Genomic DNA, 26,190 nt, shown 5'->3' with positions numbered 1-26,190 from the left:
GAAGGAAATAGAAAGGAGAAGGAAGAAATAAAATGAGGAAATTAAATGATGTAAGCAGGAAAGGGGGGTAGGAGTGAACGAGGGAAGGAAGGAATGAAGGATGGATGGATGGAAGGGAAATAATGGAAAAGGAAAGAATGCAGGAAAGGAAGGAGAAGGAAGGAAATGGGGAAATGAAATAATGTAAGCAGGGAAGGGAGGAAGGAAGAAAGGTAGAAAGAAGAGAAATAAAGTAAAGAATGTTGGCAAGGAAGGAATTAAATAGGAAGGAGAGGGAAATGGGGAAATTAAATAATGCAAGTAGGAAAGTAAGAAAATAAAAGAAAGGAAACTGAAAGAATGGAAGGAAGGGAAATAATGTACAGGAAAGAAGGCAGGAAAGAAGGGAACATGAAAGGAAGGAAAGAACTTGAAAGGTAGAGGAAAGAAAGAAAGAAAAAGAAAGAAAGAAAGAAAGAAAGAAAGAAAGAAAGAAAGAAAGAAAGAAAGAAAGAAAGAAAGAAAGAAAGAAAGAAAGAAAGAAAGAAAGAAAGAAAGAAAGAAAGAAAGAAAGAAAGAAAAGAAAAGCGTGGGTAAAGGAGGAAGAGGGCTTTATGGCATTGTCCAGAAAGTCGAGGAATGGAGATGCATTTTCAAGAACTGATTTTGCAACAGCATACACAGAAACTTGTTTGTTGAAAGAAGTGTGTATCATGAAGAGTCATGCTGCTGTCTTTCATGCACTTTGGGTTCTGTCTTCTATTAGGACATCTGACTTTGAATCAAAAGTGCATGCAAGTCAACAACATGATGATTTTCAGAATTCACATTTCTTTTAGCTAACAAGATTTCTGTGCATATACAGATGAAGTCTGAAATATCAGCCCCCCTGAATTATTAGCCCCCTGAATTCTGTTTAATGAAGAGACTTTTTTCAACATTTCTAAACAGAAAAGTTTTGACTCATCTCTAATAACTGATTTATTTTATCTTTGCCAGGATGACAGTAAATAATATTTGACTAGATATTTTTCCTGACACTTCTATACAGCTTAAAGTGACATTTAAAGGCTTAACTAGGTTAATCAGGTGAAGATAGTGTATGTAGGCAAGTCATTGTATAACAGTGCTCCGTTCTGTAGACAATCCAAAACTAATATTGCTGCAGGGGGCTAATAATATTACCTTAAAATGGGTGTAAAATATTTAAAAACTGCTTTTAGTCTAGCCTAAATATAACAAATAAGACTCTCTCCAGAAGAAAAAATATTATAGAAAACACTGTGAAAATTTCCTCGCTCTGTTGAACATCATTTGGGATCTTCAACATGTAAATACAAAAAAAATCTGTTTTTTTAATCAAAAAGAGCATCTTGTGGTGTGTTTGTGTGTATACGTGTTTTTGTGACATATCAGGACAAAAATCTGTATAATGACATGGGTATGACACAAGTATTACAAAAAAGAAAAAAAAAGTGTGTGTGTGTGTGTATGTGTTTGTCCTGAAAGAGTGCATTTGTGGTTTGTGTGTGTTTGTCCTGAAAGAGCGCGTCTGTGGTTTGTGTGTGTGTTTGTCCTATAAGAGTGCGTCTGTGGTTTGGTTTGTGGTGGCAGATGTGAATGTGAAACCCGCTGGGAAGAGCACTTTACTTCAACACGCTCTGGATCGATACCGTCTGCTTCGCTCTGGGGGTTTTATGATCGGCAGGAAAGAAGTGAAGAGGAAAACCGACTTTTATTCACTCCAGGCAGGAAGCACAGCGAGACCAGCTCAAAATATCACACTGACTCTGAGCGAGAGACCGTATACACACACACACACACACACACACACTAACAAACATTAGAAGAGCTTTTAAAGCACAAATTAAATCAAAACTAGCCCTATTGATTTTGTGAGCTCACACTGATGGTTTTGAGGTGAAGAATTCATCTGTGCATTTTATTAAGAAATAAAAATAGTTTGCCTTTGTAATCTTATATTTAAATCTGAAAATGCACTTCCTGTTTGTTTTCAGTTCGATTCTCAGATTAACACTGTTTCTCAATTCCAAGAACGCAGAATGGACTTGTTCTTGTGGAGACTGGTCTTGCCAGGGGTCCGTTCTTCGTACCTCGCTTAAATGATCTAAGATGATTTGGCAGATCCTGGATCTTTTAATCTTGATAACTGATCTCTCACTAATTTGGTTCTTCAAACAAGTCCGTGAATCAGATTAGACTGTCTGAATAAACTGATCTGAGATCGCTGCGTGTGTTGTGAAGGACAGATCTATCGATCCTCCAAATCATGATCAGCAATGCAATGATTGGCTGACAGCACATCAGCGTAATGACATCATCTGATTAATATTCAATTATCCATGTGAGCAAAATACATCAAATTAGCAGAAAACGGTTTGTTAAATATGACACGCAATAACCTTCCACATTTTTTTATGAGCGGCAGGCTTTACACTTTCATGTGTCAAGAGTATTCATCATGTATTTCAATGCAAATCAGTGTATTTAGTTCTACATTTAGAAAAGATTTTCTTTATTATAGTAGCCGTTTTTTTAATCGCTGTATGGAATAACTGGATGTTTACAAAAGCATTTTGATATTGGTAAAGGCATCTGCAACTTTTGTAAAGCATAATCACTGGCATATTAACTATCAAAACATGTTCATGACTGCATTAATGTATTTCTTTTTTTTTTTTTTAAAAGTCACATATTCTGCATTATTATTATCATACACAAATTGTAAGCGATCTAAAAAGTTCATATCAAGAAGTTTTCTCTTTGCACCACCAGGTGGCAGTCTTTGTACTTTAATTTCGGGGGTGCAGATGGCATAAGTTTTATTAATATAGGCCTATATATAACTTTATTTATTTTATTAATAACTATAACTATGTATATATAATTAAAAATATTAACTATTTTTCTAAGTGTATATAACTACTACTGTAAGAAAATATCAGAATTCGGTACATGCTTTCTCTATTATCTTTGCTTGAACTGAGCCGATCTAATCCTGTTTATTTGAATTGAACCTGCTCCCGATCAGGTTTGAGCTAGCAGAACTGTTGCTATGACAACAACTCTCGGATCAGCTTTGAAGAACGAAACGATCCTGGATCGTGTCAAATCGTCAATATCCAAATCCAGCTAACTGAGCAATCCACGTACGAAAAAACGGACCCCAGGTGTCTTCGGAAAAATGAACTCGGTAGACCGTGAGAACAGAGAACGCGTCCTGTGAGAAATGAGATGCTGCGTTCTTCCTGATGGTCACATGACCTTCCCGCGTTTTTAATGGAAAATTATTTAAACATTACAGCATTCATACAGCGATTTATTGTTTTTCCCCTTTTTAAAATATATTCTATCCAAAATAAACATTATAAATACGCATTGCACAATATCATATATATATATATATATATATATATATATATATATATATATATATATATATATATATATATTAGATGTCACCTACCCTGTTGTTATCTATTAGAAGGAATGCGTCAATAGAGCCGCCATGTTAGTACAGGGCAGCGCTCCTTTGAAATGAATGCGGGACCAAGCTGCAGTGGCCATCCAGAGCCAGAGATATACACATATACACATATATCTATGATCGGGAGTTTTCCCGGAGGTTAGTATGCATTTCTTTATATATGAAACTTAATTAACAAATAATTTTAAATCACTTTTCTACATTGATGGATCAGTGATCACACAGGCATTCCTGATTGTGTTTGTGTGTACAGAAATGTACTATCCACCCTGTTAAATTTGATCTAATCCATGTCCTGAAACACACCTCCTCTCCTGCTTTCACTTCTCATACTGATGAAGGAGCGATACATTTGTGAATGAATCTCTGTTATGAACGACTTGTTCACTAGCTAACAATAATACAAGTTTCTGGCAGCGCAGCGTCTCGTTGTCATATTTCTTTTGCATTGTTTGCTGATTTTATTCAACAAAACTAGCATAAGCCGAATATTTAGTGCGAGTTGGTGCTGCTTTGCCTTATAGTGAATGCAGTAAGTGACTCAATAACGTTACCTGTTTACCACAAAAGTTCACAACATACAAAAACGAAAACTTAATCTTACCTATGAAATGTTCTGCCTTTGTGCTTTGTTTTCTTTTTTGCTTGTTACTACACCCGTAGACAGCGCTAAAGTCCAGCATCTTCACGTAATAACACTGTCTTGACTAGTGCGGTTGAATGACATTTGTCCTGGGAGCTCTGTACCAATATGGCGGCGCCATTGACGCATGCTCAGGGTCCCTATGCGATATCTAGTGTATATATCTATGGCACAATATAAATAAAACAGATTTTATACGAATACACTTAAAGATTAATATTTTTCTGGACCCACAAAAATATAAGCGATATAATGTTTCAATGTAATGTTAACATATAGGGCCCTATCATACACCTGGCGCAGTGTGGCGCAAGGCGTGACGCAGTAGAATTTTGGTAGTTTAAGCTTGGCGCAAGAGTCGTTTTGAGGCGTTGCGCTACGCTGTTTAAATAGCAAATGCATTAGCGCTCATATGTGCGCTCATAGGCGTTCTGGTCTAAAAAAGGGAGGCATTCTGAGGCAGACCGCTGGCGCGTTGCTATTTTGAGAAACTATAATAGATTTTTTATTAGACCAAAATAAACCCGGTCTAAACTCCAGCGCAGAGTTGCGCCTCGCTTACACACTGCTTAATACACACAAGAGAGCAATAGGCAAATATCTTTACATATGAAAAAATGTAAATATTAAGGATATATATATAGGATATATTAAGAATAGATATAGGATATAAATATAAAGGATTAAAATATTACAAAACATATTATTTTCTAGCCTACATAAATATAAAAAATCACTGCTTTTATGTCTTCTTCATCTCGGGAGGCTTTTTCAGTTCATTCATAACAATTTGCTTTTGTATAATGTTATCATTATTAGCAGTATTATTTATTATATCCATATTTATATTTGTTTTATTAAAAACAAGCTTAGATTTGCCCACCTGTCAGGTTTTAGACCATATGGGGCATGGCAGGTGTATTTGGAAATAACTCTGTATTTTGACCACGCTTGGGCATTAATGTTCATTTATTCGTTTGCTGGAAATTAGAACTGAATTTAGAAATAGTTTTGAAATGAATATTTGCGCTTAACAAACTAAATTAATTATTTATAGGCTAATTAATGTCTGTGCGTAAAGGTTTCCCTATCCAAGAGCGAAAGTGAAAGTAGATCCATTATATCTCATTCTCACGCAGTAGATGCTCTGTTTAACAGTTTTCTGTTAAAAAAAACTGTCAACTGTTAACTGTTTGCTTGTGAAATGCTAATTTTTTCCACTTAGACTTACTTTGCGTCCTGTAAATAGCGAATGCGCTCTTGGCGCGACGGGTCTTAAAGGGAATAGGAGATGAGACTCTAAATGGTTTATTCTCAAAACACACCTATAACTCATTAAGAAAATAAACTCAACCCTTTTAGCCCATGCGCCTTGGCGCAAAGCAGGTTTTCCCGTCCGTAAATTAGCAAAAATGCGTTCTGACGCACTCTGAAAACGTTTGCGCCCTGCGTTTTGCGCTCTGTGCATGGACCGTCAAAATAGAGCCCATACAGTCTATATGAATTTATGGTTGTTTTCATATCCATAACGCTGGATTTGCTCAAATGCTACTGTATATAATAATCAGAGATCATCACCAGCACAGCTGTCTGAGTTCTTGTTCCTATATGAGTTTTGTTCTTGTGTTGTTCCTCTTTCATATTCCTCAATTCCCATATGCTTGAGCTTTCTTTTCTGCTTTTCTGTGTGCCGTCAGCGATGAGGAAGAGTTGCGCAAGTCGTTTTCGGAGCTCGGGGAGCAGCGAGGAGAGACGAACAGCAGAGGAGTGAAGCAGATGAGCAGCGGATTCGTTCCTGCTTCTGGAGCTCTGCTTTACAAGATGGGTTTCCTGGTGAGGAAGGTCCACGCTGACTGTGACGGGAAGAGAAGTGAGTGCAAAAGAGGATCTGATACTTTCACTCATGATAAGCTGATATTTTGAGAATGTATTTTGAAAAATGCAGTCATGTGGAAAAAGTTAGGGCACAAATTCATAGTTGAAATTCAGCCTCTTCCTCAGTGTTTAGCACCTGTCGCCTCACAGCCAGAAGGTGCAGTCATTTGGATGAGATTCACTCATTCATTCATTTTCCTTTGGCTTAGTCCATTATTCAACAGGGGCTGCTACAGCGGAATGAACTGCCAAATATTCCAGCACATGTTTTACGCAGCGGATGCCCTTCCAGCCACAACCCAGAATTGGGAAACAGCCATTCACACTCTCATTCACACACTCCTATACACTACGGCCAATTTTATTCATTCATTCATTTTATTTTCTGCTTAGTCCCTTTATTAATCTAGGGTTGCCACAGTGGAATGAACCGCCACCTTATCTAGCATATGTTTTACACAGCTGATGCCCTTCCAGCTGCAACCCATTACTGGGAAACACCCATACGCACTCATTCACGCTCATACAGTACGGTCAATTTTAGCTTATGAAATTCCCCTATAGGGGTTTCCCCTCTAGAGGAAACCCACGCCAACATAGGGAGAACATGCAAACTCCCCACTGAAATGCCAACTGATCTAGCCGGGGCTTGAACTAGTGAACTTCCTGCAGTGAGGTGATCGTGCTAACCATTGAGAAGCTACTACTTCTGGTGAGATGTTGTAGTGTGCATGTAATGGACGCTGTGCTATCCCATGATGCATTGTAAGAAAATTCATGAATGGGAGTGAAGCAATGCAACCGATGAGAGTGGTGTATGTAGTACATTCCCAATTCTATTCGTACTACTGACATTCATACTGTATGGCATGCTAATGGCCGCTGACGAGCTCTCTTAGAAATTGTAAATATTTTAAAATAGACACTATTCTTATAAATAAATGCATACTTCCAATCAAAACAACTACATTCTGCACTAAAAAAGCCTCAAAAGTACATTTTGTTGTCTAACAGCAGTCATATTTTTCAAACGGTAGTATCTCTCTGCTTGTTGCTGACTGTATGTGGGCGGAGTAATACACAAAGGTGAAGGGTGAAGAGGCCTTTGTGTGATGTTACTGGCAAAATATTGCACGGCTATCAGCCAATCAGATTCGAGAACCAGACAGAACTCGTGTATAAGAAAAGTTTATAGGTCATCCAAAAATGCAAGTTTCCTCAATTTAAGTGGTTCTCAATTTAGTTTTGTTTTTCTGTTGAACACGCAGTAATATATTTGGAAGACTGCTTGGAAAAATTTACATTAGAAATACTCTGGAAGTCAATGGCTGTTTTTTTATAGCATTCTTCAGAATATCCTATTTTGTTTTCAACGGAAGAAAGAAACTCATAGTGTAAGGAAGAAGTAGAGGATGAGAAAATGATGACAGAATTTACATTTACAGTGAAAACGAGCAGATTTAGCAGTTCTGCTTTCTCTATGATGTGCAACACAAGCACATCTTTAAATCTCAGAAAATATAGTTTTCATTCATTCATTTTCTTGTCGGCTTAGTCCCTTTATTATTCCGGGGTCACCACAGCGGAATGAACCGCCAACTTATCCAGCAAGTTTTTACGCAGCGGATGCCCTTCCAGCTGCAACCCATCTCTGGGAAACATCCACACACACATTCACACACACACTCATACACTATGGACATTTTAGCCTACTCAATTCACCTGTACCACATGTCTTTGGACTGTGGGGGAAACCGGAGCACCCGAAGGAAACCCACGCAAAGGCAGGGAGAACATGCAAACTCCACACAGAAACCCCAACTGAGCCGAGGTTCGAACCAGCGACCTTCTTGCTGTGAGGCGACAGCACTACCTACTGCACCACTGCCTCGCCAAAATATAGTTTTGTTCATTCATTTTTCTTCAGCTTTGTCCAGTGCTTAATTTGTGAATTGCGAGGTTCTGGAACAGATCAGGGTGAAGGATCCGGCATGTTACCCGAGAATGAAATGGTGTCGTGGACTAAAGTGAGCAGGGCAGGGGTGTCTCCCTAAATGAAGAGGGTTAGGGAGTGACGGAAGAAAGTGAAAGTCAACAGCGGACGGGGGAGGAATGCGGTTGAGGAGGGGGATCGGTAAAATGAGGTGCCGGATCAGATTTCAGAGATTCCGGATCCGGCTTTTTCCAGCACAAATTAAGCCCTGGCTAAGTCTTTTATTCATCAGGGGTCGCCACAGCGGAATGAACCGCCAAGTTATCCAGCATATGTTTTACACAGCAGATGCCCTTCCAGCCGCAACTCAACATTGCGAAACACCCATACACTCTCATTCACACACATACACTACGACCACTTTAGTTTATCCAATTTTATCCAGAATCGGAGTTCACTTTCATTCCCTCAATCACAGAGAAATAGGGGCTTCTGCTGTAAGTGTCAGGGAAAGTCTGTCCACAAAACACACGCGCAGTGAAATTGTGCAGTTTAAAAAGTAGTTGGCGCCTGGAGTGTTGTAAATACCTGCGCTCGCCCTCCTCGCGACAGAGCGCATATGAGATAAATGACGTCAGTACATAACCAGTTATGATTGTTACTGAACCGATACCGAATTGTCCGCGTCTGCATTGCGGTGCACCGAAGAAACAATTAATTTTGACACCCCTAATATTAATAATGTTTAAGAGCTTTAATATTTATTAATAAGATCACAACGCTTAGCATTTCATTGGGAGTGCAGTGGCTGATATTTAAAAAAATGGCTGGTATTTAAATGTTTCTGTCATGTCATGTTTGGTGCCAATTGCTTGTCGCTGGATTCTAGCTGTGTCACGTGTAATTAACACACGCTGTAAGTCTGCAATAGTGTAAAAACATATTTGATCCATATTCTTGCATAAAAAAAGTCTGTTTACTTTTCTGTTTGATTGTTTTTTTTTTCATGTGAATTTCAGCACCTCGTGGGAAAAGAGGCTGGAAAACGTTCTACGCTGTTCTTAAGGGACTCATCCTTTACCTGCAGAAAGTGAGTTTGCTGCTTTGTCTTTTCTTTCTCTCTTGTTTCATTCAACCCATCCTTCCTTTCTCTCCTTTTTAAATAAATATATGCTGTTTTAGGCTTTTGTTGACAAGTCATTGTTGTTTTTAGTTTACTATTGAAACATTTCATTACATACAGCTGGAAAATAAATACTGAGCACGTCTCCAAGCGCTCTATTCAACTGAATGGGGAGACTCATGAAATGGTAATAATAAACGTTTACAAAGCAATTTAAGGCTTTCGAACATCACGATGGCAATATATATGTCCATGCCTAATATCCGATGGCAAGAAAGTGATTAATTTTTTTATAAATTGTTAAAATATTGGTATTTGTTATGCAGCAAGCCCAGAGATGGTTGTGTACACTATGATTTTATATAAAAGTAACTTTAATGTGTGATATGAATAAAACGTGATCATAAACGAATGATTTCTCCACTCAAATTAATGGCGGCTTGGACCCAGAAACAGTATTACATACGTCACCAACACGTCAACACTTAACAAGCGGATTTCTAAAGGCGCTGCTGACTTAAAATTTTCACCAGATGTTAAAAACAACCAAAGAAATCCATGTATGCAAAGAAACACATCTAATTAATTCACAAATGAAGTTATGTGTGATAGAATTAAATCATGCTGGAAAAAGGTATTGAACAGATGAAGAAAGGAAGGTGCAGTTCAGCAGTGAAAGCCCAGACAGCAGCTGTAATCTCTCAGAAGTAGTTCTTCTCTCCCCCTCCTCAGTGAAAACGGATATCAGCTGCTTCAGTCCAACATCTGCATTAGCAGGAGGATGAAGATGAAACCAGAGTGGACATTTCAGCAAGACAATGATCCAAAATAAAGCCAAGGAAACTCTCAAAAGTCACCTGACTTCAATTCGATAGAAAATACAAATTAAAGCTCAGGTTTGGTAGCCGAGACGCACAGAACCATCAAGATATTACACACTGTTGAAGTCTGTGAGAAGCTCACACCTCTGCAATGCATGTGACTTCATTTTCCATATGAGAAGCTGCCATCTTGAACTGGGGAAAATTTACAGGTGAAGCTAATAATTCTGGAGGGCTAATAATAATTCAGGAGGGCTAATAATAATTCAGGAGGGCTAATAATAATTCAGGAGGGCTAATAATAATTCAGGAGGGCTAATAATAATTCAGGTGGGCTAATAATAATTCAGGAGGGCTAATAATAATTCAGGTGGGCTAATAATAATTCAGGAGGGCTAATAATAATTCAAGAGGGCTAATAATAATTCAGGAGGGCTAATAATAATTCAAGAGGGCTAATAATAATTCAGGAGGGCTAATAATAATTTAAGAGGGCTAATAATAATTCAGGAGGGCTAATAATAATTCAAGAGGGCTAATAATAATTCAGGTGGGCTAATAATAATTCAGGAGGGCTAATAATAATTCAGGAGGGCTAATAATAATTCAGGAGGGCTAATAATAATTCAGGAGGGCTAATAATAATTCAAGAGGGCTAATAATAATTCAAGAGGGCTAATAATAATTCAAGAGGGCTAATAATAATTCAGGTGGGCTAATAATAATTCAATAGGGCTAATAATAATTCAGGTGGGCTAATAATAATTCAGGTGGGCTAATAATAATTAAATAGGGCTAATAATAATTCAGGTGGGCTAATAATAATTAAATAGGGCTAATAATAATTCAGGAGTGCTAATAATAATTCAGGAGGGCTAAAATAATTCAGGTGGGCTAATAATAATTCAGGAGGGCTAAAATAATTCAGGAGGGCTAATAATAATTCAGGAGGGCTAATAATAATTCAGGAGGGCTAATAATAATTTAGGAGGGCTAATAATAATTCAGGAGGGCTAATAATAATTCAGGTGGGCTAATAATAATTCAGGAGGGCTAATAATAATTCAGGAGGGCTAATAATAATTTAGGAGGGCTAATAATAATTCAGGTGGGCTAATAATAATTCAGGTGGGCTAATAATAATTCAGGAGGGCTAATAATTCTGACTTCAACTCTATTATGTGTGTGATTTTGATTATCTATACAGTTGTTTGCCACAATGAAGCCAGTTTGTGGTGTTTCTGCTGACTTCAGGACAGTAACGTTACAAGGCTGTGATGAATATTATTTCTTTATTGACAAAAATGAATTTATTATAGCATATTAAGTAAATATAAGATAAGTTTTGCTGCATTTATTTACTTCTGTTGCATTTTCACAGTGTGATATCATGAGGAGAATGATAATATGATCAGTAAGGAGCAATGAGTTACTCTGATGCATTTATTAAATAATAACTGTCTGATTGTTATTGCAGGGCGAGTATCGGCCGGATAAGCAGTTATCTGATGAGGATTTGAAAAACGCTGTGTCCATCCATCATTCTCTGGCCATCAGAGCCACAGACTACAGCAAACGGCCAAACGTCTTTTACCTCCGCACCGCTGACTGGAGAGTCTACCTCTTTCAGGCTCCGTGAGTTAAACACTAATGAGGGAAACACACACACACACACACACACACACAAACACATATACACACCTGTGGAGGAAAATATTTTAAAAAATCATTAAAAAAATCTATTCTTGTAAAACTATTTTTTTAAAGATGAACAAAATATCATATAATAATTTTTTTTACACTTTTAAAAGTTGGCATTTTACAATTGGTCCTTTTTCTTCTAAAATTTTCTTCTATTTACATTACTTTCCTTAAATTATTCATTCATTCATTTTCTTGTCGGCTTAGTCCCTTTATTAATCCGGGGTCGCCACAGCGGAATGAATCGCCAACTTATCCAGCAAGTTTTTAGGCATCGGATGCTCTTCAAGCCGCAACCCATCCACACACACATTCACACACACAATCATACACTATGGAGGACAAGTTAGCCTACCCAATTCACCTGTACCGCATGTCTTTGGACTGTGGGGGAAACCGGAGCACCCAGAGGAAACCCACGCGAAGGCAGGGACAACATGCAAACTCCACACAGAAACGCCAACCGAACCGAGGATCGAACCAGCGACCTTCTTGCTGTGAGGCGACAGCACTACCTACTGCTTCGACCTTTTCTTAAATTACTTAATCTTTATTTTTAAAATGTTTACAATTTTTCTCTCTCTTTTTTGAGATTTCTCATTAATGTTTCCATCTAAAGTTCTGAATTTACATCTGAATTATTATTATTCGTATTTATTATTAGTAATTATTTTCAGTGTTGTGCATGTTGCTTTAAAAGAGTAATTAGTTAAAGTTAATAGTAACTGAGTTACATAATTATAAAGGTAGCTCATTACTAGGGAAAGTACCTATTTAGTTACTTGAAAAATCTTTTTGTCAAATGATTATAAAATAAATCATTGCCCACTAATCTACACTATATAAATGTCGTTGTGGGACAATTTGGGAGACAATGGCAGCATGTCCTCACCTATATATATTTCGATAGTATTTAGTTTAATTCTGTCTGAGTAATAAGTAGGGATGCAACAATACAGTTAGCCCATGGTTCAATACATACCTCGGTTTTTTAACACTGTTTTCGGTTGGTTTGGTTCTCATGGCTTGACACGTATTTTTTTTTGTTTTGTTTTTTGTATAGGCAATAGGAACAGTAAGAGGTTAAAGAGAAAAAATAAAAACTATTTATTGCAATACTCATTTTGTTTTATTTAAAAGCCAAGAAAAGTGCACTAGTTTCTAATGTATTGTAAAAAAAAAATGAACACTGAAATCTCAGCTGCTGGTAGCCCATGTACAAACTGGGGAACACATAAAATTCTACTCTTTGAAAATAAACACACATGTAAAGTTAATAAAGATAAATTGGCCTTTTCAAATAAACATTTGTACTTCAGTAAACATAAATAAACCATCTTAATTATCTCTGTGCTGAAAAAATGCGTTTAAATATCCACGATAGCAAAAGTGAAAGTAGATCATTTATCTCTCATTCTCGATCAGTAGATGCTCTGTTATACTGTTTTCTTTAAAAAAAAAAAATACTGTTAACTGTTTGCTTGTGAAATGCTCAGTTTTTCCACTTCCACTTACTTTACGTCATGTAAATAGCAAATGCGCTTATAGCGCGACGCAACCAGCTCTTAAAGGGAATGGGAGATGAGACTCTGATTGGTTTATTCTCAAAACACACCTATAACTCATTAAGAGAATAAACTCAACCCTTTTAGACCATGCGCCACGGCGCAAAGCGGATTTTCCCGTCCTTAAATTAGCGAAAATGTGTTCTGACATGCCCTGAAAGCTTTTGCGCCCTGCTTTGCGATTTGCGCATGGACCGTCAAAATAGAGCCCTATTAAATGTATGCAGTTTTGAATAAATGTACAATATAGTACACAGTAAAACCTGATAATGACCATTACCTAAATGAACATGCAAATACAATTAATCTTGATCAGTCTAAATAGCAAACTACCTTGAACATTTTAAATTCTGTAATAAATTAATAAACATTCAGATATACAAATCTGCCTTGTGCAATTGTGAAAACCACTTGAAAATCTTGCTAAACCCCAAGTGTAAATGATTGTATATAAAACAGCAGCATTAAGCTTTAACTGGAATAAATCTTTGAAATAAATCATCAGTCTAGCATGCAGTGTCTCTCCCTTGCAGTTTATGACGAAACACTCATGCAGTCCCGTCGGCCGTGTTTCTTTCTTTTGTGTGTGTGTGTGTGTGTGTGGGTTCACACACTTTCCCGTTCCCCAAGAGAACTCGCTCTGCTCTAGTTGAAGTTTGCCCCAGTTTCAGCTCTCACTGCTTGTGCTGGAAAATCCACTTTTTCATTGGTATATGTGTGTATGTTTGCACGTATACATTACACAAACACTTCCTCTGCTTTTTTTACCGCATTAACTAGGAAGATTAAACCTCCAGTGTGCATTCTGCTGCTTCCTATTTTGCTATTTCATCATTTAACAATCTCAGAGCTCAATCTAGATTAATATTTAAAGATTTATGTGTTCATGCTGTAAGTCTAGAATTATTATCCCCCCTTTGAATTTTTTTTCTTTTTTAAATATTTCCCAAATGATGTTTAACAGAGCAAGGAAATGTTCACAGTATGTCTGATAATATTTTTTCTTCTGGAGAAAGTCTTATTTGTTTTATTTGTTATTTGTTTTATATGTGAAAAGCACATGGTTACTGTAAGCAAATGGCAGAGATGTGTATCGGAGCTGTGAGGAACTCTGCCTCACCAGGAGGACCCATCCCATGCTTGGAATGTCTCAGTAGTCCTTCATTAGCATAGAAGGAATATATAATAGAAGAATATATAATATTTTCTCAGCTTACAATACACTACCGGACAAAAGTCTTGTCGTCAATCCCAGTTGTAGAGCAACAAATTACTTAACTTCAAAAAATAACTTGACTTCTAGTGGATCAATTGGAAAAGCGACATAAGGTGGATTTTTCTGATGAATCATCTGGTGAGCTGCACCCCAATCATCACAAATACTGCAGAAGACCTACGGGAACCCACATAGAGCCAAGATTCTCGTAGAAATCAGTCAAGTTTGGTGAAGGAGAAATCATGGTTTGGGGTTACATTCAGTATGGGGGCGTGCGAGAGATCTGCAGAGTGGACATCAACATCAACAGCCTGAGGTATTGAGGCATATGTGCTGCCCATTACATTACAAACCACAGGAGAGGGCAAACTCTGCAGCAGGATAGCGCTCCTTCTCATACTTTAGCCTCCACATCAAAGCTCCTGAAAGCAAAAAAGGTCAAGCTGCTCCAGGATCGGCCAGCCCAGTCACCAGACATGAACATTATTGAGCATGTCTGGGGTAAGATGAAGGAGGAGGCATTCAAGATGAACACAAAGACTCTTGATGAGCTCTGGGAGTCCTGCAGGAACGCTTTCTTTGCCATTCCAGATGACTTTATTAATCAGTGTTTTGAGTCATTGCAGAGATGTATGGATGCAGTCCTCCAAGCTCATGATGGAATCAGACACAATATTCATTCTGTTTCCACTGCAGCATGACTTTATATTCTTATATAAAGGCTAATAATAATGACCTTTAAAAAATTAAAAACTGCTTTCATTCCAGCCGAAATAAAACAAACCAGGCTTTCTCCAAAAGAAAAAACATGATAGGAAATACTGTGAAACATTCCCTGTTCTCCCTGCTGAAAAATCCAGCTTAAACTAGCCTAGGCTGATTGGCTGGTTTTAGCTGGTCGACCAGGCTGGTTTTAGAGGGGTTTTGGCCATTTCCAGGCTGGTTTCCAGCCATTTCCAGCCTGGTCCTAGCTGGCCAGGCTGGAAAATGACCAGCCAAATCTAGCTAAAACTAGCTTGACCAGCCTGGTTTAAGCTGGATATAGCTGGTTTTGGCTGGACTCCCAGCTTGGCTAGGCTGGTCAAGCTGGTTTTAGTTGGTCATCTCCCAGCCTGACCAGCTAAGACCAGGCTGGAAATGGCTGGAATCCAGACTGGAAGTGGCCAAAACCCCTCTAAAACCAGCCTGGTCGACCAGCTAAAACCAGCCAACCAGCTTAGGCTGGTTTAAGCTGGATTTTTCAGCAGGGCTGTTAAACACCATTTGGGAAACCATTGAAAAAGAATTAAAAATCTATTTTCAACTGTACATTATTGATGAGAGTAAACTAACACTATTAATAATGAGTTGATATTAGACTTGTTTCCATTATTAATGTGTGTTTGATGTGTTTTTGTAGGAATGCTGAACAAATGCAGTCTTGGATCACACGAATCAACACAGTGGCAGCTATGTTTTCAGCCCCGCCCCTCCCTGCTGCCATTGGCTCACAGAAGAAATTCAGTCGACCGCTGCTGCCAGGCTCCGCCTCCAAACTATCACAGGTCAAAAGAGCACACTGAAAATCATTGACATGTACATTTTGCATATCTAAGACAAACCTTATATTATTTCATTTATTCATTTATTTTACTTTCCAAGTCACCACAGTGGAATGAACCACCAAGTATGGCATATTTTTTACACAGTGGATGCCCTTCCAGCCACAACCCAGTACTGGAAAACATACAGAGTGTTCAGATGCAAACGCCGCTAAACGCCACTTCCGCCAGAAATGAGCTAATGACATTGAGTGAATGCTTTAGGCTACACCATCAACAAATAGTTTTGCTTCTAATCATCTAAATCCCAGCGTCAAGCATTCAGAAATAGCAGATTGTTGGCAAAAGCCTCTAAACGCCACTTGCCTTTGGCGGCAAAAGCCGCTATATCCCGAGAACCAATCAGAAGGCGCGAATCAAATCACGTTTTCAATGTGTCAGCACGCTGATACGCCGGCTTTTATGAGGAGAGCGTTTTATTCCGGTACCGATTTCGATATAAAAGACGGAGTTTGATTAACTGGATTGGCCTGTCCAACTGTCATTAAATGGCAAATAAAAGCCCCTTACCTCAAAACTCTGTGCATTATAAGAAAAAGAAAGCACACTTTGCAGTCGGAAGTGTAGCATGCATTCATAATGTTTTTATTTTGCACAGTGACGCTACTCTGAATGAGTCCGATTTACTATATGTTAAAGGGCAACTCCATTTCACGTTAAGATGCCGTTCTTAAGGATAAACAAGAGACCTAGACCTTAAGTATGGTGAGAATGAATGAATGACAGCCTCTAAAACTGTCTGTGCGGCATTCCCTTTTGCCCAGTTGGCCTACCTTGTGTTTTAGGCCGCATTTACACTGCACAGTTCAAGTGACTCTATTCCGATTTTTTTTTTCTCCAGTCATGTGGCACAGATCAGACATGGCCCATGTATATGTAAGCATGAACAAATCACATGGATTCCGATTTACTCAAATCAGATTCAGGCCTTGTTCATATGTGGAAATTTATCCACTATGAATCGGATCTGTGTTCTCGTGTCTGCAGTGTAAGCAGGTAGATCAGATTTTCACCTGTCAATGTGAGTGGCACGTCATTTAAAAACTGTAGCGAATTGCATCAAGTTTGACACTTTCTTTTCAGAACAGACTTCAGCAGAGTCCCAAACCTTAAATCTCATACACGAGGACTTAAACAGCTTTTATGTTGTCATATAGCACAGGTATTTAATCATGTTAATGAGAGCGAGAGTGAGCAATGTCCACCACGTAACCAATATAAACTAATATAAATCTAGTGCATACATAAATCACACCATGGACATTAAATTAAGATGCCTAAAGGTTTAAAAAAGTCTATATATCAAAAGAAGATGGACAAATGAGAACATTTCTGTCATAAACTACAGTAAAACAGCTTGTCAAAAGCTGCGAACAGATTACATACAGGAATAGAGAAAAGAGCACTCTTTAATTATCAGCTGTTAGTCAGCACCTGCACTGTTTTTTCCTCATTGCGTCTTTGCCGTGTGCTGTGTAAATGCAGGCGATCAAATACGAGTCACTTTTAAAAGATGATGTAAGCAGGTCATCAAAAAAGTCGGATACAGTCACAAAATCGGAATATTAATATATTAATATATAAAAAATATTAATATATTAATATAATGTATAAAACTATACATTATTTATACTTCACAATACCTGCACGCCTGTTGAGCTTTTTATATTAATGGACAGTGCACAGATATTGATGTTTCACAATGTTTTACACTACATTATTTGAGTCTACCAGGCTTAGTTTACAATGTTTACATTGCTCTACTTACATTAAATCTAAATCCTAAATATCAGAAATGACAACAGATTGTTCCGATTTAATTAATGCCAGTTTTAATGTTATTGATTAATACAGCGGTTCTCAAACATTTTTCATCAAGTAGTACCACCTCAGAAAAATCGTCTCTCCAAGTACCATCATAATGAGCAGTATTGAAATACAGTAGCGTAGTAGGCACGGTAAAGCAGCTACAACTCTGCACAGTTCAAAAATGTGGCAGATTCATTTCTATTATTTAGAGTATTTATTAATGTCAGCCGTTATACATTATAAATAGTTTGAACATTAACACTGTACTGTGCTTATAGGTAAAACAAACAAACAAACTAAAAACTTCAATATTTAAAATTAAAAAGTGCTTTTAAAAGTAAAAAATGGCAGATTACGGTTCTTAAAAAGTAAAAAAAAAAGCTGCTGTACTTAAATCTAAAGTATTAACATATAGTAATGAATTTATCAAAACCTGGGGATTTTGCTTGGACCTCATAAATATAGGCTATATGTCATCACATTGATATATAAATCATTTTTGATCATTTTAAAAAATATATTTAGCATAATTTAAATAAATGTGACATATTTGATTCCTCCGCGTACCACTAGAAAGCCCGAGTACCACTAGTGGTACACGTACCACAGTTTGAGAACCACTGGATTAATACACTTACTTTACAGATTTTAATTCATTTATTTCCTTCTGCTTCTTGCCTGGTTTATCACAGCGGAATGAACCGCCACTTACTTGACAGATTTATATATTTTTAATTTCAGGCGGTTTGTTCAATTCAATTCAATTCAGCTTTATTTGTATAGCGCTTTTACAATGTAGATTGTGTCAAAGCAGCTTCACATAAATGGTCATAGTAACTGGAACAGGGTAGTTCAGTTTTTAGTGTTTAAGTTCAGTTCAGTTCAGTTTAGCTCAGTTCAGTGTGATTTAATCATTACTGAGAGGTTTGTGTAATATGTTTTATGTTTGGTAAAATAATCTCTAATTGCGTCTTCAGTGATTTTCAGCTAATTACTCATTGCTCAATTACTAATTAATTACCCAATGGGTGGATTTAGAGGGTTTTGCAAAAAAAAAAAAAAAAAAGCAGACGTGGATTTAGCGGGTTTTAACACGAAAGAAAATGTATCTTGTTAAAAACCAAAGAATTGTCTTAAGTGACAATTAACTAAAAAATGTATTTTATTTACCAGCTAATAACTTTATTACATATAAAATGAAACTTCTGAACGTAATCAGAGGAGCCTGATAGAAAATGCTCATTTACAAGAAAAGAGGTCTGATGGGTTTAGAGAGTTTTGCATATGAACACTTTGTATATTATTTTTCAAAAACATAAAGATTAATGAAACCGTTTTGAATAATAGTCATATTTATTTTAAGTTAGCTATAAAAAGAATGCTTGTATGTGTATTTAGGGACGTTTTGTTTTGAAAATATTAACTTGACGACTCCCAGTATACTTATTTTAGACTGTCTCTGATTCCAGAATCATTTATTCAGCATCAGTTGTCATGAAATCTTTATATAACTTAAGTTAAAAGGAAATTAATAATAATTTTTAATTAATAAAATGATTAATTCATGTAAAGTTAGGTCTAATTGTATTTTTTTTTGTGCATTTACGCTGCTAAGTTAACATTTGCATTCAAACAATTCCATTTTGTTTGTAATTTCACTCATAAATAATAATTTTGTGTCGCTAATTTCTGGTCAACTCTATTACATAGTTATAAAAAGGCAAAAAAAATATGTAAAGCACCGATTAAAAACACATTTAACTTGATCCTAGTGATGTCTCTCCTCTGCTGGGAAACTCATTATTCTTCTCTCATTCATTTATGCAAAATAATTAGGATACACCAATAATTTCAACACTGTTACTATGATATTTCAGTCAATTTCTCATTCATTTTATAATAATTTCAATATGATGAAAATGCATACGTTTCAGTTTTGTATACCATGTGGTGTCTAGTTTAAGGTTAGCATCCTGAGCTAAAGTACAAAATGGATGAAAATGTCAACTCTGTCAACTTTTTTTGTGGTTTAAAAAGTTTAACCATAAGCTATTTTCCATGAATAATAACATCACTTTACTATAAATTGTGCATTTATTTGTACATCATCAAAGAAAATGCATGGGAAATGCTTGAAATGTGCCATCAGTTCAGGCATGAGTCCTATAATATGGAAACTCAAACTGTTTTCTTACTAACAGCACTCAAAATAACTTGTTTTATCTTGGCAGAAGCCCATGTAGTTCACTGTGTTTTGGAACTGATGCTTCTGCATGTATTTGTGTACAGTATGTGTTTATAGACTGTAGTAAACAGATTTGTGTGTGTGTGTGTGCAGGAGGAGCAGGTACAGGCTCATGAAACTCGATTTCGCTCCATCTCCACTGAACTCGCACAACTGCGCTCTTATCCTCCTGACCGAAAGGTGAAAGGACGTGAACTGGAGGAGTACAGACTGAGAGAGGAGTATCTGGAGTTTGAGGTAAAACTGTAGCGCTAGTGTACTTTAAAGGCACCCATTATGCAAAAAGAAATTTTATAAGGGGTTTAAACACAGATGGGTGGCAGCAGTGTGTGAATATATCCAGCTTGTAATTGTCAAGATTTATTAATTTCATTGTTTATAATCAGACTTGATAAAATCAGCCTGCTGAAGCAACATCAGAGGGGAAAGCCCCGCCCACTAGTGACTGTCTCTCCCTCATTAGCATAGGACGATAGTCTTGTTTCTTTATTCTACACCTATGCTGACACATGCACACATCTGTGGCTCCGCCTTTTTATGAAAAGAGCACAATCTCATTTGAATTTAAAGCGACAGTCACCAAATTCGGCACAATTTAGATCAAAGACTAAAAGGGTTAGTTTCAGAGAGTTAGGAAACATTATTTGTGTGGTATTTTGAGCTGAAACTTCACACACACACACACACACACACACACACACTCTATGGACAGCAGAGTCTTATTTTACATTTTGTAAAAAGGAAATAATATGTTCCCTTTTTACACGAGGACTTAAACAGCTTTTATATTGTCATATAGCACAGGTATTTAAGCATGTTAACGAGAGCGAGAGAACGCAATGTCCACCACGTAACCAATCTAAACTAATATAAATCTAGTGCATACGTCACGTGCATAAATCACGCCATGGACATTACATTAAGATGCCTAAAGGTTTAAAAAAGCCTATATGTCAAAAGAAGATGGACAAATGAGAACATTTCTGTCATAAACTACAGTAAAACAGCTTGTCAAAAGCTGCAAACAGATTACATACAGGAATAGAGAAAAGAGCACTCTTTAATTTGTGGCTCCGCCTTCTTATGAAAAGAGCACAATCTCATTTGAATTTAAAGCGACAGTCGCCAAACTCGGCACAATTTAGATCAAAATCTAAAAGGGTCAGTTTCAGAGAGTTAGGAAACATTGTTTGTGTGGTATTTTGAGCTGAAACTTCACACACACACACACACACACACACACACACACACACACACACACACTCTATGGACAGCAGAGTCTTATTTTACATTTTGTAAAAAGGGAATAATATGTTCCCTTTTTACACGAGGACTTAAACAGCTTTTGTATTGTCATATAGTACAGGTATTTAAGCATGTTAACGAGAGCGAGAGAATGCAATGTCCACCACGTAACCGATATAAACTAATATAAATCTAGTGCATACGTCACGTGCATAAATCAAGCCATGGACATTACATTAAGATGCCTAAAGGTTTAAAAAAGCCTATATGTCAAACGAAGATGGACAAATGAGAACATTTCTGTCATAAACTACAGTAAAACAGCTTGTCAAAAGCTGCAAACAGATTACATACAGGAATAGAGAAAAGAGCACTCTTTAATTTGTGGCTCCGCCTTCTTATGAAAAGAGCACAATCTCATTTGAATTTAAAGCGACAGTCATCAAATTCGGGGTCAGTTTCAGAGAGTTAGGAAACATTATTTGTGTGGTATTTTGAGCTGAAACTTCACACACACACACACACACACACACACACACACACACACACACACACACACACACACACACACACACACACCCACACACACACACTCTAGGGACATCAGAGTCTTATTTTACATTTTGTAAAAAGGGAATAATATGTTGCCTTTAATTAAAAACCTTAATATCTTACTAACATACTACTGTCACTATTTTGCAGTTTATAGTATGCATACTGGGTAACACTTTAAAATAACTATCCGTTATGACTAGTTAATAGACCATTAATAAACTGTTAGTTAACAAGTTATAAATGACTTGTTAAATAAAAGTTAATAGTTTGTTAATTATTTATAACTGTGCCTTATAGATGGCTAATAGATAACTTACTAGCTGTTAGTTAACAAGTTGTAAATGACTTCTTATCTGTGTTTTAATTATTTATAACTATACTTATAAATTAGTTATAGATCATGAACAAGCGGTTAGTAAATAACTTAATAAAGACTTGTTAAGTATCAGTTGATAGTGCATATATGATATTGGGACGTTATTCTAAAGTTGCAGCTGTTTTTAATTTATTAACAGTTAGTAAATGAGGAATAGTTGCAACTTTAGAATAACGTCCCAATAACATGCTTAAGGTAATAACTAACGCTTAACTGATATATTTACTCACACTTTACAGATGCTATGTGACATAGTGTACTGTACCATACTAGCCTAACAGTTTTTACTATTTTGAAGTTTGTAGTGGCCAATTCAATAGCCCTGCCTTAGATATTATAGCATACTATCATAATATTTTATTTTTGAATTTTGTTGTAGGCATACTTAGAAAAGTTTGCATACTTCAGTTCACAGTGAAAAAAGCTACTTTGAGTAACATATACTGCAGAAAGCACATTTTTAGTATGCATACTTTCCATTCTTATCATGAACAATGCTAGTTTGAGTAACATAATTCAGAACTACCGTACTAACATCGCACCATACTTGCATACTATGTTTACTATTTTTGAAGTTTGTAGTATACAAACTTAGAAAAGTAAGCTTTTCATACATGCATACTACAGTATACCATGCTGCTTTGAGTAACATTCACAACTGAGCTCTTGTAGAAAACATGCTATGTGACATAAGCTGCGTCCCAAATGGCACACTATACACTATGCACTCATGCACTATGTACTTATGCACTTACACACTCAACAGGATAGTATATGTATGTAGCGGCGTCCCAAATGGCACACTAATGTTTTTTTACCAAGCGGAAATTCAAAACGTTTCCCTGATGACGTTTGACGGTTGCCAAATAAATGAAATAAACGACCAAATTATCAAATAATACCTGCCGTGAGTATTGCCGCATTAACCATCGGGAGGCGCTATAATCGCTCTCGTAGGAGAACTTTGCTTTTACCATCCAAAATAAATAAACTTTTTCAACATGTGCGTCCGATAGCTCCACCCCTTCCGCTACGTAAGCAAATCTGTGGTCGTTGAGTGCGTGAAGTGTCCATCATTACACACTTCATTTTAGCGGCTGAATGAGTGCATCATCCGGGTAATTAAAGTGCACTTATTATTTTGAGAGTTTTCAGTGTGAACACACTACTTACACTATTTATACTACAAAATGGCGTAAAATAGAGCATAAGTATGCGATTTGGGACGCAGCTATAGTGTACTGTACCATACTAGCCTAACATTTTTACTATTTTGAAGTTTGTAGTAGCCAATTCAATAGCCCTGCCTTAGATATTATACCATACTATCATACTATTTTATTTTTGAACTTTGTAGTTGGCATACTTAGAAAAGTTTGCATACTTCAGTTCACAGTGAAACAAGCTACTTTGATTAACATATACTGCAGAAAGCACATTTTTAGTATGCATACTTTCCATTCCTATCATGAACAATGCTAGTTTGAGTAACATAATTCAGAACTACCGTACTAACATCGCACCATACTTGCATACTATGTTTACTATTTTTGAAGTTTGTAGTATGCAAACTTAGAAAAGTAAGCTTTTCATACATGCATACTACAGTATACCATGCTACTGAGTAACATTCATAATTGAGCTCTTGCTGTCTTGTAGAAAACATGCTATGTGATATAGTGTACTGTACCATACTAGCCTAACAGTTTTAATATTTTGAAGTTTGTTGTAGCCAATTCAATAGTCCTGCCTTAGATATTTTACCATGCTATCATACTATTTTATTTTTGAACTTTGTAGTAGGCATACTTAGAAAAGTTTGCATACTTCAGTTTACAGTGAAACAAGCTCCTTTGAGTAACATATCCATAATAAACCTCTCTCTCTTCTAGAAAACACGCTATGAGACGTACAGCATGCTCCTGCGGGCGAAGCAGCGCTGCGGAGACGACGATCTCTCAGTGTTTGAGGCCATGCTCCTGGAGGAAGGAGCTTTACAGAGAGCTCAGTCCAGCCCCACGCTCCAGGACAGCAGTCTGACCTGCAGCACCAGAGACGGGGCGAGTCCCAGCACCACCACCGCAGCCCCTCCAGAACCCTCCGGAAACGGCAACAACGGCTGCTCACGCGGCCAAGGACAGAGACACAGCTACCGGCAGGCCGTCCGCAAGTGAAGCCACCGCCGCCGCCATCCACAGGAAGCCTGCTGTTCTGGAGAGGAAGTGAGGTCATTCTCTTTCCTGTTGCACGCCATCAGGAAGTGCCCACCGAATCTGACTCTGCGATTGGCTGATGGGTCACAACACAAGGTGCTATGGGAGCCGGATGGGAGAACGTGATTAGAGGGAAATATAAGAAACGCGTGCCACTCTTCCTTTGCCTTCTCGGTTTCTTCTGCGACTTGAAGCCATTACTTCAGTACATCTTAAAAATAGGAAGGTTATTCTGTTTTGCATCCCCAGAAATAACTCGTTTGTTTACAGTTCTGCATATCCCTGCGATGTTCGGGGCGATGAAACATACGCTGTGTTTGTCAAATGGGTGTCTCCTTTGGTGTGGTGTTTGGGATTGAGCAGAAAACTGACTAGCCCGTATGCAACTAGTTATTTCTTTACTTGTATAATAATGCACAGGGACATCACAGTCACTAAATACACATTTCAGTCCATCAATTTCGCCCTCGAAAGGTCGTTTGCACTGAACACCGAGTATTACTACACTTTCCTGATCAGCATTTTTGTCCTTTTTTCATGATAGAAATATTTAAACATCTTTAAGATGAGATCTGTTAAGCTGACACATAAGTTCTGTACGTTATATCCTGAATTAGTTAATTTATTTTGGCTTTTCTTATGTTTAATGAAAGCACAAACCTTTCTTTGTTCGATATATACTCAAGTTTTTGGCTTGAAGTTGATTTTTTGTTTCTAGATGTATGCTGGAATGCAGAAATAAATGCTAATTATAAACAAAAATGACATTCAATTCAAGATATATTCAACATGCTTCGTTTTTTCTTACTATATAGATTTGTTTAAGCATGAATCAAGTTGATTTTTTTGGTAACACTTTATAATAACTACACACTATAAATCATTTATTAAGCATTAGCAAATAGTGAGTTCATTATCTGTTAAGCATTAACTCTACATTAATAGACGTTAGTAAGCAGTTTATAACTGCAGCTGCAAATGCTGTATTCTTGACTTATTAGCACCTGTATATTGTGTTTAATATTTGGGTAAAACTTTACAATAAGGTTCATTAGTTAATGCATTTACTAACATGAACTAATCATAACCAACACATGTACAGCATTTGTTAATCATAATTGAACATTTACTAATGCATTATTAACATCCAAGTGCATGCTTGTTAACATTAGTTAATGCACCATGAGTTAACATGAGCTAACAAAGAACTACTGTATTTTCATTAACTAATGTTAACTAACATGAACAAAAACAGTAGTAAATGTATTGCTCATTGTTTGTTCATGTTAGTAAATGCATTAATTACCATTAACTAATGAACCTTATTGTAAAGTGTGACCAATATTTGTACTTTCATACTTGGTTAATGGTTTATTTTTTATTAGTAAATTAAGTATCGCATTATTTACAAACCATTTGTATTTAAGAGTAGTTGAGGGATTTTAGGATCATTCAGAATGAGTTCGTAAATGATTAATAAACTATTGTAATCAACATTTATATATCTTATTAATCAGGCATATAGTAATGGTTACAATGTATGTTAGTAAATGCTTTATTAACTCAACTTCATGCAGTTTTGTGACCTAATCTAAAGTGAGGACTATTTGTGCTTTATAAATCCCTTATAAATGACAATTAAAGGCTCGGTTAAATTCTAAACAGGAAAAATGACGTTATTCATTTAAAGATACACACATGAAACTGTACTTCAAATAAAAAATAAATCTTTGCAACCTTACCTAAAATTGCATCTTACTGTATTGTTACATTATTATATTG

At 36.8% G+C, this 26,190-nt stretch overlaps 1 protein-coding gene and 1 long non-coding RNA gene across 4 annotated transcripts in view; one reads left to right on the top strand and one right to left on the bottom strand.

Moving 5' to 3' along the window:
* The window catches only part of LOC101886286 (PH and SEC7 domain-containing protein 1), a 166,610-nt gene extending 141,258 nt beyond the window's left edge, over positions 1-25,352 (top strand). For 2 of the 3 annotated variants that reach the window (XM_073918921.1, XM_073918922.1), the window contains 6 exons: positions 5,828-6,000; positions 8,958-9,028; positions 11,360-11,517; positions 15,764-15,908; positions 20,113-20,256; positions 24,088-25,271. In XM_073918921.1, coding sequence (XP_073775022.1) covers positions 5,828-6,000; positions 8,958-9,028; positions 11,360-11,517; positions 15,764-15,908; positions 20,113-20,256; positions 24,088-24,369 — 973 coding nt within the window. In that variant the 3' untranslated portion in view covers positions 24,370-25,271. Of the gene's footprint in view, positions 1-5,827; positions 6,001-8,957; positions 9,029-11,359; positions 11,518-15,763; positions 15,909-20,112; positions 20,257-24,087 lie in introns of all 3 variants that reach the window. The other variant, XM_073918920.1, reaches the window with a different exon arrangement.
* LOC141376886 (uncharacterized) lies at positions 66-1,310 on the bottom strand. Its single transcript, XR_012388232.1, has 2 exons — positions 391-1,310; positions 66-331 (listed from the first exon to the last, which is right to left on the bottom strand). It is a non-coding gene; the product is annotated as an uncharacterized lncRNA (long non-coding RNA).
* Positions 25,353-26,190: the final 838 nt, after the last annotated feature.

The sequence above is a fragment of the Danio rerio genome, chromosome 12, assembly GCF_049306965.1.
Source record: "Danio rerio strain Tuebingen ecotype United States chromosome 12, GRCz12tu, whole genome shotgun sequence".
Taxonomy (NCBI): domain Eukaryota; kingdom Metazoa; phylum Chordata; class Actinopteri; order Cypriniformes; family Danionidae; genus Danio; species Danio rerio.
The sequence above is the reverse complement of the archived record's forward strand: the minus strand, read 5'-3'. Positions and strand labels throughout refer to the sequence as shown.